The sequence below is a fragment of the Thunnus maccoyii genome, chromosome 1 (genome assembly GCF_910596095.1).
Source record: "Thunnus maccoyii chromosome 1, fThuMac1.1, whole genome shotgun sequence".
Classification (NCBI taxonomy): Eukaryota; Metazoa; Chordata; class Actinopteri; order Scombriformes; family Scombridae; genus Thunnus; species Thunnus maccoyii.
The window spans coordinates 8,797,730-8,812,613 of record NC_056533.1 but is presented as its reverse complement, the minus strand read 5'-3'; the positions used below and the strand labels follow the sequence as shown (position 1 = coordinate 8,812,613).

Genomic DNA, 14,884 nt, shown 5'->3' with positions numbered 1-14,884 from the left:
AAATTGAAGATGGCACTTTGGCTTCTGGATCATTTTTTGGCATTTTCTTTAAAACCACAATCGATAAATAATTAATCAGTAAAATAATGGATATATAAATCAATAATGGAAATAATTTAGTTGCAGCACAGCAGTCAGTATTCGCATGTTTAGCAGTCTAAGTGAATCCAGTACAACAGCCCTGCAATAAAGCCTGTGTTTATTAGATCTATCATGTTTCAGGTACAGTTAGGTTTTGAGACTAGTTGGTGTAGATATTTTATTCAACTGCATAATATTTTTAAAGATGTTTCTCTGTTTTGTACAATTTATTACAAGGTTACTGTATTGGAGTGCATTACTATTTATTACTGTATCAAATAACTTGTAAGCAGTGTATAAATATAGTGAAAAGTGCAGGGTAACAGAACATAGTGCACTCTGCAGCAACTCTGTTACATAATGCAGAAACAGCAGATAAAGCACTTCCTGTCTTTATTTTCAAAATAAAAGTAGTATTCTTACCTGCACCTTATTCTTTGTCCTCGCAGCTGCTAATCTAATTTTTCAAGTAGATATTAAATCAATCAAAGAATTGATATGTCAGTGACAGGCCATTATGAAATATTAAACCATGCGTTTTAATTTCATATAGCATCGCCTATCAAATGTATTTTAAATGGGACAAAAGTCCTTACATGGCTTTTTTTGACGCGTCAAAACAAAAGTTCAATTGATTGTCGTCAACGTGCCTTTTACTTTGAAAGTTGCTACAGGAAGATGTTCTTGTTAAAGTTCCCTCACAGTGGACCTCTGATTGGCTCTAACCCTGACATTCTTACCCTAATCCTAACCAATCACACTCCTCATGTCTAACCCTAACCAATCTAACCAACGAAGGCAACGAGTACTAGCCAATCAGAGGCAGAGTAGGGCGGGTCTTCGTGGAATGCGGGTGAGGAAAAAAATAAAAAAAACAAGGCGAGTATCTGTCCCGCTCCCTCCCTGTCAGCGTCTGTCCGCCCCGCAGAGCTGCGGTACTACCTAAAAACGTGTTGTTTTAGCAAAAATGAGCGACAAAGGTCTGTCAGACGAGGTAGCGGCATCAGCTTGTAAAGATGGAGACCCAATAACTAAGGTAAGATGGTCGTTGCCCCTATGAAAGCTAAAATCTACTTTACCGGACCCTGTGAAACCCTCAAATCCAGCCGACCCAGCAATAGGCCAACAACGGCTGCCAGACAGGCTGGCCAGCTATTCGTATTGCGTCTATTATCGGACAGGGGCATGTTTCTCCACAAACTGTGGACTGGTCCCTTGCTGACGAGTGATTCGGTCATGTTGAACTAGATTACTAATGTTTACAGTGAGTGTGTGCAACACACACACATGCCGGGCTTCAAACACAATGGTGTATCACTAACGTTTAGTTAACTTACAGCACTAAGTTAAGCTAACTTGACGTTATAGCTAAAGTTTCGCCGGTAACCCACGTTCTCGTGTGGTGACAGGTTGACTCCAAATTCGACGGAAAAGTGGAGACGTCGTTTATCAAAAGCATGCGTTTAACAAGTCTGTACGTAACACAAGAGCTGCACAAGAAAGTATGTATTTTAGGCGCGGTCATCCCTGAACATACTCATGCATGTTGTGGCGAAAGGCAGGCGGACTGGGAATAGCTGATGTGGGCAGTGTTGCAAGCAGAAGGCGCTGGAAATAACTTGTCCAGCTGGCTAACAAAAACATCCATAAATTTAAGATAACGTGCATTTTTATTGTCTTCACTCTATCTGTCCCTGAACTCACTGCCAACATCCCTACTGCTCTGCTGCCTGTATCCTCTCTCTACACATATGGAGTATAAACACATGATATAACAAACAATACTTAGTGGAAGAGAGGTCTGCCTGAACAATTGTCTTTATTCTGTGGTCCATTGTTCAAAAAAATTTGAACTTTGGTGAACCTGTAACAGTTTCTGTGAATATTTGCTCCAGCTGCCATTCACTTCAATTGCAGTCCATGCTAAAGACTTTGAGGAATGTCTTCACAGTTCATGTGTGAGCGGAGCTCTGCCAGCTGCAGCAGACTAGCAGGTTAAAGTTCACATTTGACCTGAGAAAAAAACGAATGAAATAATACTGGATTGATGTCCATAGAAACCTCCCAAACCAACCACAAGTTGGCAAAAATATGAATATTTGAAACATATGGATGTAGTTTAGTGGAGAAATGGATTACACTGCAGCAGTGTTTTAGAAACTTGTATGGATATGTTGATACGTTTTCTACTGTGAAAACTTGTTGGAGGAAGTGCACAGGAAAGGGGAAGAGTCACAGAGATAACACCCAGCTGTGAAACATACACACACACAGTAAAAGTTATACACTTAAAAATACAAAATATCAACATCAGGTTAAATTTAAGGACATCGTCAGACCTCACCTTCAGTCCCCAGACATCATGGAAGACAGCATCGTGCCTTGGCTGAAAGGCTACAGGCCACAGGAGGAGACAATGTTGTACTGTAAGATTGTACAGCTGGAGCTCCTGTACCCTAAGGGAGAATGTGTTGCACTTTCAAGAGTGACATTTCCACTTTATCTTCAAAATACTAGCTGGGACATAACTTCATATGTGTTATTCATAACTGCAGGGGCCCTATTTTAATATATGCCATTCACAGTACTGTCTAGATTAGATACTATAAATGGACATCTTCACTGGTAATGTGCAAGACAATGTCAAAGATTAGATTCACGCAAATATTTAGACCCTAGAAATTAGAGAAAAAACATGGTATGACCTCAGTGTCAGAGTCAGAGTTGGCATGTAAAACTTAGTTTTTGCATGGAAAACAAGTAAGTAAATGTGAACTAATCTGAGCGGGACCGTATGGTAATATTGACCGAAGCGTAGCTCACACAGATGTGCTGATCGTTGTGACTTACGTGCGCTTGGTTGCACACAGGTGCAGTTTGGCTGAAATCCTTTTTTCACGAGTGAGTGCAAGGATACAAATGTAACTTCGAGTTCAGACACAAGCAACATAGTCAAAGGGAGACAAATGTTGTGGAGGATCTCTGAGCTACTTTACATCTCTAATATTCTGTGTATTTGCATTCATTGAACTCTTGACAATATGATGTTTTCTAATGTGGCAGCAGGGTCTGGATTTTTCATGCACACTTGGATTGCACAAGAAGAGCATGTAGCTCGAAACGTCACTGGCGGATGTCTCAATAAACTGCAGTGTGCAGACCTTCATCTTTGTTAGATATGCACATGTACCCACAGGAAATGTGCGTAAAATGCCAACCAGTGACTACACCACCAGCCTCTAATGGTGACTAATACATGAGCTTTTGTAATTGTTTGTGTGCAATAGTCATCAATTTTTTTCGAGTATTGATTTGTTTCAGAGTAACCCATTAGCTCTGCAGCTAACCAGCTGTGTCTCAGTTTCTCAGCTACATTCACAAATTATCTGGCAGTGTTTCCATCTCACCGACCATTTTGTGGTGCAACACATCCACATTCACACTAGAGCTGCAAGGATTAGTCGAGCAACAGAAAGTTAATCTGCAACTGTTTTGGTAATCAAATAGTTGCTGGAGTCATTTTTTTTAAGGAAGAATTTGCTTGTTGAAGCCTCTCTAATGTGAGGATTGAAGCTTTTATGTGTCATTCATGATAGTAAACTGAATATATTTGGATATTGGACCATTGATCATTCAAAACAAGACATCTTGGACTATAAGAAATCATAACAGGTATTTTCCTATATTTTCTGACATTTTACAGACAAAACGATTCATTGAGAAAATATATGTTAGTCGCAGCCTTAATTCACACTTAAAAACCTTGTTTCTGCTTTTTGGAAGACCTGTTTGTAAAATGCAGTGTGGTGGGAAACTTGAATTTCTTTTATAATTTTTATAAAATTATAATTCATTTCTTGTGTTATGCATCTAAAAACTCAGTTATTGTGTTTGTGTCTCTTGCTGCTTTAGGATTTCATGATGCAGCAGACGATGCTGCGAGTTAAAGATCCAGTTAAATCCTTGGATTTCTACACCAGAATCCTCGGCATGACGTAAGTATTAGTGTGGGCTTCAGTTAAAGGAACTGTTTGATTTTTTTTTTTTATTGAATCTTTATTAGCCCATTTGCAACGAATCATCACCAAAACATGACACAATAAATCTTTTGAACTGTTTTTCGCTACTGTGTCTGTGTGTGTCTGTGTCTCTCATTGAGATAGTTTCCTATACATAAACTGGACTTTCTAGATGAAGTGACGATTTCTCTCTGGTGTGCAAAATCTTCCAGGCTCCTGCAAAAGTTCGACTTCCCCTCCATGCGTTTCTCTCTCTTCTTCTTGGGCTACGAGGACAAGAAGGAGATTCCCACAGATGTGAAGGAAAAGACGGCATGGACCTTTTCCAGAAGAGCCACCATCGAGCTGACACAGTAAGGGTCTATGTCCTGAGTTTAGGGCTGTGTGTTATTCTCATCCGTTCTTCTGTTATTAACTTGAGAATTGTGTTCTCCGTCCTTTTTTGTATCCCTTTTCTCTCCTTCAATCTCTCCTTTCTTTCAGTAACTGGGGCTCTGAGTCTGATGAGAGCCAGTCTTATCATAATGGAAACTCTGATCCACGTGGCTTTGGTAAGATTGCATCCCTGTTTTACAAACGAACAGTTAGGACCAATAAAATTGAAAGAAATTAAAATTAAAAGTTTCTTGGAAAGTCAGAGGTTTACAACTTTGTGACCTTTTTGTCCCAAATGTTAAAGTTTTCTTGCATGTAAGCATAAAATATATAAAAAAAAAATAAATGCAAGAGCTCAAAATAAAGGAACGTACAACAATATTATTAAACATACTTTTGGATTTATAGTAACATCTTAGCTGTTATGATCAGTTTTTCCATAAGTCTCAAGTGTTTTAATCCACAGCACTAATCTGTCCACCATTTCATTCTTCTTAATACATATTTTTGATTCAACTATCATGTTTCTGTCTGTTATTATTGTAAGAAACATGCATGTAGGTATGTATAAGCTCAGTGGCAGATTCTGGATATGTGTAACTGTAGTGCGGATTTTAAGTCTCTGTTTGTCCACCTGACTTTTGACAGGACACATTGGAATTGCAGTTCCCGACGTCTATGCAGCCTGCAAACTGTTTGAAGAGCAAGGTGTCACATTTGTCAAGAAGCCCGATGATGGTAAGATGTGAATATGAGGGTCATAGACAGGTTAAACAGATAAATCATGACAGCCTGTTTCAGTATTTTTTTCACCTTTCACCTTTCTTCATTTACCTTATTTGTTGGGTTATGTGAAATAGAAATTAGGGCTGAAAGTGTTACTCAAGGAACTTGAGTAAAAAGAATCTTTGATTCAATTTCTCAGTTTCAAATTTTACTAGAGCTGATGCTTTTTATTGTTAGTGCAAATTGAGAATGGAGAAAAAGAAATAAGCGTGAAGAAACAGGCAGTAAGTGTAATACAATACAGTGACCCCAAAAGAGTCTTACACTGGGCTTTGTTTGCCCCTGCGTCAACTGGTCTCCAGCATTAATGTTTCTAAACTTATGGCACAGTGTTGACCCCCCACTGTAGTCGTCAATTGGTAAACTGTGGCTACACCGCTGCATTCACTGACTCATTAAAAGAACAATAACGGTAACTACCAGCGCCTGCATTTGGCATTTCCATGCAATAACATACATATACACCAAGTAAATTATTTCATGACTGCAGAATCATCAAAACTAGCTGGACCACAATCACTGAGACTCCTGATTGGTTGTTAGAGCAGTGTAATCTGTTTATTTTGTCTCTTTGTTTAGGTAAAAAATGTTCTTTATTTTTCGTTGCTGTAAAAATGTCACAAGGACCAAAAAAGTTGAAAAACATTTTAACAAAATTTTAAATGTAAAATAAAAGGAAAGATAGCCTATGTCTTTTTGGATTTGCACTTTTACATTTTCTTTTGTTCATTTGGCTCTTGAAATGATAAGTAAATGAGGAGGTGTCACCTGAAGGAACATGTTGAGGATATGTATGAAATGTGATTCCTCTTTAAGAATCAAACATGCAACACAGAATAAATTCACATGGGAAAAAACATGGAAAGCACTGCTCAAATGAAATAAAAGATTTATAAAAAACAAAACAAAACAAGGCATAAGCTATTACAGGCTGCGGAGGTTAAAGAAAAGACAACATGAAACGATGTAAGCACGTGATTTTCTGAAACAAACATGAACATCACAAACCTTTCCAAGAGACAACTAGAATCCCCTCTGAAGTCCTTATAAATTGGATCAGGCAGGACCAGGCCTCTATGTCATCAGGCTTTTCTCCAGAAAACAAATACTAAATGTCAATCTGACTGTTATGGAAATAGAGAGAAGAATGATGGACTGTCTTTAGAAACACATGTAACACTATGAGCCATTCAGCTCTTTTGTTCACCCTAAGCTCTGTTGCTCTCTGTAAATGATTGCACAACGAACCATACTGAACTCTGGATCACTCGCATGCATGCACAATACAAACACAAAGGAGACCCACTCGTAAAAATATTGCTCTATAGGGTTCTTAACTTTTCACATTTTTTCTACCTATATATTGTACATGTGTATTCATATTTACAGTTACTTTTCTGTCCCCTCTGTTATTTTCCCCTCAGGTAAAATGAAAGGATTGGCCTTCATTCAGGACCCTGATGGTTACTGGATTGAGATCTTGAGTCCCAACAATATGGTGTCCATTACCTCCTAAAACCTATGACGACATGCTACCGGCTGCAGTGCGTACAGGCCAGGCCTGCTGTGGCTTCATTGGGAGAGAAGAACACTGAGGTGTAGCGAAGAATTTAGCAACGCACGCTGAAGAGCTGAGGGAAAATGGAGCGGGATCACTTGCACAATGGCAATCAGTGTGTCTGGGCATGGGCTGGACTAACATTGGACAGTTGATGAGTAAATAGATTAGATATGCAAGTTATTGCTATGAAAAGCAAGTACTTTGTGTGGCTGTTGAGTTTGTCTACCATCATCAGTTTGTATGTGTCTTCAAAAAGTAATGCTAAAATGATGTGGCATTCATGTGTAATAAATGTGAAAGCAACCGTTCAAATAAAATGGATTTGTAATTTCTTTTAGTTTAGGGAGACAAAATGGAAAGTAATGGCATTTTTAGCTATAACACTTAAGTTCAAGTAGTAGAGGTGTCAACAATCTCAGTGAAAGTGGTGATTATAGCAAGACACGACGAGGTGACCTGACTCCTTTCTCACAGTGTGTTTGAGATTCAGATGGTTGCTGTACCACTACCATCTAAGACCTGACTACCACATTTGGCATCATTTTGGGTGAGACTAAACCGTTCAGAAATATAATACAAACTTTTATGATCATTTAAAAATCTTTGCTGAAAAAGAAATTAACAATCGAAACATTTCCATTTGATGTTTTCAAAAAGGAGACTTCTCATATATCGGTACAAAATTCAAGATTTCATCCCAAAATTTCAATTTAATGGAATAAATTTACCACAAACTTCCACATGTTCTCTTACATGAGAAGGAAAATGTCTACAGTAACATTTACAGTCACATGTTTGTGTATGAGCAGAAACTTCAATGAATTTTCAAACCCATCACTAAAATTATTTGATGAGATCTTAATATAATGAAAAGTAATTTGTATGTTAAATAAGTAACAATTTACTATAAGTAACATACTTACAATGTTAAATAAGTAAGTATGTTAAATTTGAACTAAACAAAAATGGGTAAAAGTTTGAATTACTTTACAATTTGATATAATAAGAACGATAGATTTCATATTTAGAATAATTTGATTTCATTTAGGTTGAAATGAATGAAAGGTTCTCTTCATTAAGGCCTACTGTCAAAACTGTACTTGATTGGTATTTAATGTATTATGAAAGTTTGTAACTTGAAGAGGAAATCAGATCACATGGAGTATATCCACCCACTTTGCCTTCAGTGGTTCAACATGTCTAACCATCGTTGGCTTGTATGCAAGCTAAAAGCCTGTATATGTCCTCAGCATTGTTACCAACGTTGAAGTCATGCTTGATCCTGTTATTTGATAAGCGCTAGGAAACTTCAGTCTATCTGATATTTGATCCCCAAAGTATTCAAGGCACTAGTTTTTAGACCGGTTCTACATGCAGGCACTGCAGCTTCATAGGTCAATGCACCTGTCTTATAAACAGAAGATTCTAGGGTTCAAATCCCAGCAATGCCCACTTGACAGTTATGCTTCCAGTATATTTAAGACTCTTTAAAGCAATGATAACAAACTCTGATCTTCACTACTCAAAGTAAGGCTGCTTTTCATTCTACCCATCTAGTCTGGGACTGCTATACATCCCCCTTACAAAGGAAGTGCAATTAATAGCACGATAACATAAAACATTTGCACTCCTGCAGGTCTAAGAGATTGTGAACCAATGCTGTAACACAGCAAGTAGTTCTGTAGATTTGTAGATGTGCTGAGTAAATTACTTGCTGTTTGTGGCTGAAGCCCACTAGAGATGAGACTTTACTGTATCATAAACCTCTGAAAACACTTTTCTTCATCTTAAAGTTCAGTTTGGCTGCAGTATTTGTGGATTACACACCATTTCTGATGACCACTTGCACCCTGGCAGAGAGGTTCAACCTTAGAGGTTGGTGGTTTGAGTCCGTTCGAGGGTGATGTGACATTATTTTGTCACAAGAGCATTGTTAACGTCCATGAAGTTACAGTTATTCCTGCAGTTGAACTTCTTCAGGGCCTCTGTGAACCTACCGATAGTTATGGTCTTTGCAGCATTGTCTGTTCTTTTTACCTAAATTCTGCAGACACATTTGCAAATTCATCAAAACAAGGCCAACCTAACAGCTCTGTGAACAACATGCTAACATGCTCACAATGCCCTATGTGGTACTGACCTCTCAACTACTTCAATTAAACACAGTACAAGAGTTGTCAGTGCGATGACAAGGAACACAAAACTCACATTACATGTCAGGTCAAGTTGTTGCAGCAAATGTGTCACTGCCAGAATTTTACTAACTATGGTAGCATGAACTGTAGTCATGGATCTTTTTTTTTTTTAAGATTATTTTTTGGGGATTTCTGCCTTTATTTGACAGGAAACAAGGTCAGAGAGATGGGTGTGACATGCAACGAAGGTCCCCTTTGCGATCAAACCAGGGACGTTGCAATTATGTGGCATGCGCACTAACCATTTGGCTACTGGGGCGCTACGTAGGCATGAATCATTACGTTGTTTGATTTCAGTGAATTAATTCTTGTAAACAAATGAAAAAAAAAAAAAAACTACACAAACTACATGCCTTTGCATTGGAGGTTTACCGTCTGGACTATGACTGCCTCAGTGATTGGAGACGCTGCTTTCAGCATGTCAGTCAGATGTATGGTTGGTGTACATCTTCTATTAACAATATGCAAATCTAGACGTAAATGTAAAAGGCAAATCAAAAATAGTGCTTGTTTTTTCTGTTGATGAGAACTGTGGACACAAGGATGCTCCCTGGTCTCGCCCTGCATGCTTTGCATCACCGAATACATTTGCTTGTGAGGATTAAGGTGATTAAAGATATTGTTTGTTTGAATGTGTGTTTGGGTACTGGAAGTTTCTCTGTATTCAAACTATGTCTAGGGGAATGATTCAGACTTTTGATATCTTAGTTGTATTTACGCACTGCTCTGATTGGTCCGTATAATATGAGGGCTCTCACTGATAATGTGGAGAGAACCTGTAACCAAAGCTCCCACATAATACATAGTCAGCACATCTGTCAGCTTTGTCTTTGAATAAGGAGCATCTCCTCTCTTTTCAAAAAAATCCACTATTCTGAGCTTCCTGCATTTGTCAGTGACATAATTTCTGGTGAGTGTCAACATAATTCAAATTGCCCCTTGAGGGATGAATGAGGTATTTTTAATTGAATTGTAGTAACAGGTTTGGTTGTTTGAAAAAAGTTGCTAAAAGTGTCAGGGTTATTGTTTAAATCCCCCATAGTCATCTATACTAAACTTAAGCATATTGCAAAGTGTGGAAATAACTGTAAATGAAGTGCATGGTTTTATTTTCAATTTGTAAATTTTCTGTACTTTAAAAAGAAAGCTCATGTTCCTCAGTCAGTCTTGTGAGTAAGTGTAAATTAAGGTTGAATGAATAAGCTCTGCACCCTGTTGTGATAGCATGATATAATTCAATGATACATATTTACTATAAGGTGTACTATAAAGCGCTTCAAAAATAATGATTTCAATCAATATTCATCTTATTAATGTTCAAAGCCTTTATTTTTAAATGTGTGAATACTGAGAAAGATCAGTTTATTAATAAATGTAGTGAGAAGGATTCCTTCTCTTACAGCAAAGTTCATGTTTAGCTATTGTTTACCAGAATAAAGACGATAAACTGATGTAATGTTTGGCCTGATAGTCAGTTATAGAACTATTATCTTATGAGTGCTCATAACATTTCAGCAAAATTTGACTCTACAGCCACCTTTAATGTGGTTTTGACTGCGATTGTTTATTGTGATGCTGCTACTGACTGACAGTGGACTTGTATGAATGAATGAATGGATTGATGGATGGATGAATACATAAAAAAGCAAAAATATGCCTGAAAATTGACCCACATCTACTTTGAAGCTTCTCTGAAGAAATCATGGAGAGAAACATCTACAGTTTTCTCCTCATCCACCTCCTCTTCTCCGTCATCCCTGCTCTCCAGTATGCGGAAGCTTCAAGCGTGATCATTTCAAAGGTTGTCCACGTCCGTTTTCTAAAGACCTGGTTGTCTGCTCGGTACTACTGCAGACGTTACTACACTGACCTGGTCACCATGAGAAACACAAGGGAGGCTGTCAAGCTTGCACCATATAATGGCTGGATCGGTTTGTATCGACAGGCTTCAGATGGTGTATGGAAATGGTCCAGAGGAGATGAGAATGCGAGCAATGTCATTTGGGATTATGGTGAGTCTGAAGGAAAAATCATATTTACTGAGTGCTGTACTCAAGTCCAGTTTCAATCTGCACTTTCTACTTTTAATGTACTCCACAATTTAAGGGATTTAAATGTCATTTAGTGGCAATAATGAAATAACACTGTTGATCTTATATACATCCATTCTTGATGCAATTGAAATTTGAATGTATGTGACTTTTTAGCCACACCAGTGGCAAATGAATTACAATGTCGGTCTGCTGATTGTCAGACTATTGCTTTAATCCAGACTGAAATATCCCAACTAATAAATGGATTACCATGAAGACTCATAGTCCCCAGAGGATGAATCCCACTCACTTTTCCTCTGGCGCAATTTGTGTTCTTTAGTGTTTTTTCTTTTCACTTGAATGAGAAAGTGTGTCCAAACTTTTGACTGGTACTGTATATCCACAGCACCAATACAATGAATCTTAATAATTTTGGTGATCCCAAAACTCTTCTATTATCACCATCATCAGGTCAAAATTTAAAGCTGTCCTATTGTTGGTTTATGACTAAAATACTCGCAAAAATAATAACATTCCCATCAACCTCAACTGAACTTTGTGTTTAGTTGTAATTAGCAAATTATGCATGCTAATATGCCTAAACAATACCTGGTAAACATTAGTACTGCCTATTGCCCTTTAGTCTGGAACCCCAATAGTTCAAAAAACGTACTATTGGATCCAAAATCCATTAGTCCGCTGGCCCATTATCCCGAAAACAAATGCCCATTGCTCCAAAGGCCCATTTTGGGGAATGGGGGGGATGAACACACTGCCATTAGGGCTAAATACACTAAAAATCAAGCATTTTGTAAACAGTATCTTCGTGTTTGCACGTCAAAATAGACTAAGATAATATGGGCAAAAAAACTTCAGGGAGAGTGTGTATTTTCGGAGCAGTGGGCGTTTGTTTTCGGGATAACGAGCCCTCGCTCTAATGGGCTTTTGGTCCGATGGGAAGTTTTCCAAACAATTGGGGTTTCAGAATAATGGGCTGTTGAACATGGTAGTGGTGGTTGAGCATCAGAGGTCATGGCAGTCAAAGGCATGTAACAAATACTGTTGGATGAGTATATTCTATAGAATAAATTAAGTAATTATTAGGTTTACTAGAGTGCTGTCTGTGTCATGTCAGTCTCTCTCTCTTTGTTCTTGTAGATGAACCAGACAGTGGTGAGGATTGTGTTTTGAAGTATATGTCATATGAAACACTGGAAAGCGATAATTGCTCTCATCTCCACTATGCCCTGTGTACCGATGACAGACTGATTCTTGTCCAGGAGATGAAGACATGGGAGGAGGCCTTTCAGCACTGTAAAAAGCTGCAGTACAACCTTGCCAGCTTTTCAGATGCAGATAACGCTGTCTTGGACAGGGAGACAATAGGACAGAGTGCAACCACTGATGAGGTTTGATTGTTTTCTGCAGACTGCGTGTGTGTGTGGTCCAGGTATTCCTCATGTTAGGATTATGTTAGGGTTAGGGTTAAGGTTAGGCATGTGGTGGTTATGGTTAAAGTTAGGATAAGTCTCCAGGAAATTAATTTTAGTCAATGTAAAGAAGTGTCCTCTGAAGTAATGGAAACAGAAGTGCGTGTGTGTGTGTGTGTGTGTGTGATCATCAGAAGTGCATTTTATGAGGCCAGTTTGTCATTGTAAACTTCTGTGATGTTAAAGGAATAGTTTGACATTTTGGAAAATATGGTTATATGGTTTCTTGCCAAGAGTTAGTTGACAATGTTAATACCACTAACATATCTGCACAGTAAATATGAAGGAACCGATAGCAGCCAGTTAGCTTAGCATTAAGACTGGAAATGGCGGGAAACAGCTTAGCTTGTTGCTGGAAATACGCCTTCCAGCAACTCTAAAGCTCATTAATTAACATCTTATCTTGTTTGTTTGTGGAATATGTGCAAAAACTGTGGTGTAAAAACAAAAATTTGTGATTTAATGGGGGGTTATGTAGCAGGCTATTTCTGCCAAGAAATAATCCGGCATATAACAGCACAGTTGTCCTCAGATCTACAGAGTAACATGTTTATTAGCTCATTGTTTTAGTTTATGGTCTGCAACTTTACTGTTTAGATTACTCTCATCGCTCTCTTCAAAAATGTTTTCTACTGCAGCAGAATATATCATGAAAACATAAATATCTCACTCTTGCCAAGAATGACCAGTTACCATACTTATAGTGTAACCAGCAAGTCTAGGAAAATGAATGACTCAAACAAGATCATCAATGGCAGGAAAGCCTACATATGCAGATAAACTGCATATGTTATACAGGAGAAATCATGACTCTTGTTGTTTCCTGTAGGTATGGGTCGGAATGCGTTTCCTGGCTGGCGAGTGGTTGTGGATGGGTGGACAAACAGTGAGCAGCTCCTACCTTCCTCACTGTCCTGCCCATCAGCAGCACTGCGCTGCCCTGGTTCACAATGACACACAATGGAAGATAATGGATTGTGCTGAGAAAAGGAACTTTCTGTGCTACCAAAACAGTAAATACTGGGGGTAGTATCATTTTTAAATCTATAGAGTCAAAGTCATGAAAACAGAAATATGATTGGTGATGTAGCCTAACAAACTGAGCTCAGGAGGAGATATGGAGGAAAATATTATGGATGGAAGGAGATAAAACATCAACTTTACTGTGTGTTCTTTTGATAAAATTATGCGTTCTCCTGAATGAATGTTTGCTTTATCTGAAGAAATATTTGATGAGGGTGAAAGTGCTTTCAGTCAAATTAGTAAATTAGTCGTGCAAGAAGATGGAGACTACAACAAATGTTTTTTTAAACATTTTTTTTATCCCTATCCATGTAGTTTTAGTTGTTTGACTTTTAGCATAGAAGCTGTCACACAATGCTCATATGGTTAATTTTAGAGAGCACTGACAAATTACCTATTTTGTTTAGGAACAAGGTCTTTTATTATAAATTCTACAAATCAATACTTTAAGTAAGACATAAATCTTTATAAATTCATGACATAGGCCTAAAATGACAAATTTAATTTCACTCCAAGCACTGATTTGATACCTTTGTACTCTGAGCTAAACTCCAGTTAAAGCTGTGAAAGTTTCTCAGAATGTGACCCTGCAGTACAATGTACGTGTGTTAAACTTTTGAAGAATATCAAAGTTGTTTTTCTTTCTTTTTGAGAGAGAGAGAGAGAGAGAGAGAGAGAGAGAGAGAATCCAAAACTTAATAAAAATCAGGAATATAAACAAATCTTTATGATTGTCAGAAATCAGTAACAAAAGCCATTGTTGTTTGTTTTGTCTGTCCTTGTTCTGAAAGATGATCTGTCAGTCAATGTGGGACTGTGTTTTGACTTTTAGAGTTCTCTTTGTTTGCATTCATATGATGTACCTTTAAGTAACTGATGTAACTTGAATACATTATGTTTTGTTGAAACTAAATCATAATTAGAATAGTGTCATAATTCTTCATTTACATCACAGAAAGCATTAATAAAGCATTACAGAGACTGTTTTGTGTCCACCAGTGTCAACTTTATTGGCTTTTTAGTACAAAATTGTATGATTTTTTTCCCAAAGTAAGTCAAAATTATGTGATTGTGATTAATCCCATCAGAGAGTATAATCACTGTAAATTTGCAACATTTAGAGAAAATGACTGAGTTACTAAACCTCGACAGTGACTAACAAGTTATTAGCCTTGTTTTCACTTTTTCAAATCCATTTAAATTGTATTACATTCTCTCCCAAATTTGGGTCTGTAGTTAACTACCTGAGAAAGTCTCTACACACTCACTGTGTGCTCTCAACAAAGCCTTGTTCTCCCTTTCATTACAGAGTATGCAACTC

At 37.8% G+C, this 14,884-nt stretch overlaps 2 protein-coding genes across 2 annotated transcripts; both read left to right on the top strand.

Moving 5' to 3' along the window:
* The first annotated feature begins 952 nt into the window (after positions 1–952).
* On the top strand, positions 953–10,303 carry LOC121898509 (lactoylglutathione lyase-like). The gene is made up of 6 exons (XM_042414059.1): positions 953–1,117; positions 3,994–4,076; positions 4,313–4,453; positions 4,584–4,651; positions 5,124–5,213; positions 6,686–10,303. Exons 1-6 carry the CDS (start codon positions 1,049–1,051, stop codon positions 6,775–6,777), a joined length of 543 nt encoding a protein of 180 aa, XP_042269993.1. The 5' UTR covers positions 953–1,048; the 3' UTR covers positions 6,778–10,303.
* Positions 10,304–10,719: 416 nt separating this feature from the next.
* LOC121896405 (secretory phospholipase A2 receptor-like) lies at positions 10,720–14,472 on the top strand. The gene is made up of 3 exons (XM_042410281.1): positions 10,720–11,029; positions 12,209–12,459; positions 13,370–14,472. Exons 1-3 carry the CDS (start codon positions 10,720–10,722, stop codon positions 13,568–13,570), a joined length of 762 nt encoding a protein of 253 aa, XP_042266215.1. The 3' UTR covers positions 13,571–14,472.
* The last annotated feature ends 412 nt before the right edge of the window (positions 14,473–14,884 follow it).

Coding starts and splice junctions, on each gene's coding strand:
- LOC121898509 (XM_042414059.1), top strand. CDS start 1,049: ATGAGCGACAAAGGTCTGTCAGACGAGGTAGCGGCATCAGCTTGTAAA. Junction 1,118..3,993: donor ATGGAGACCCAATAACTAAG/GTAAGATGGTCG, acceptor TTGCTGCTTTAG/GATTTCATGATGCAGCAGAC. Junction 4,077..4,312: donor ACCAGAATCCTCGGCATGAC/GTAAGTATTAGT, acceptor AAAATCTTCCAG/GCTCCTGCAAAAGTTCGACT.
- LOC121896405 (XM_042410281.1), top strand. CDS start 10,720: ATGGAGAGAAACATCTACAGTTTTCTCCTCATCCACCTCCTCTTCTCC. Junction 11,030..12,208: donor CAATGTCATTTGGGATTATG/GTGAGTCTGAAG, acceptor TTGTTCTTGTAG/ATGAACCAGACAGTGGTGAG. Junction 12,460..13,369: donor AGAGTGCAACCACTGATGAG/GTTTGATTGTTT, acceptor TGTTTCCTGTAG/GTATGGGTCGGAATGCGTTT.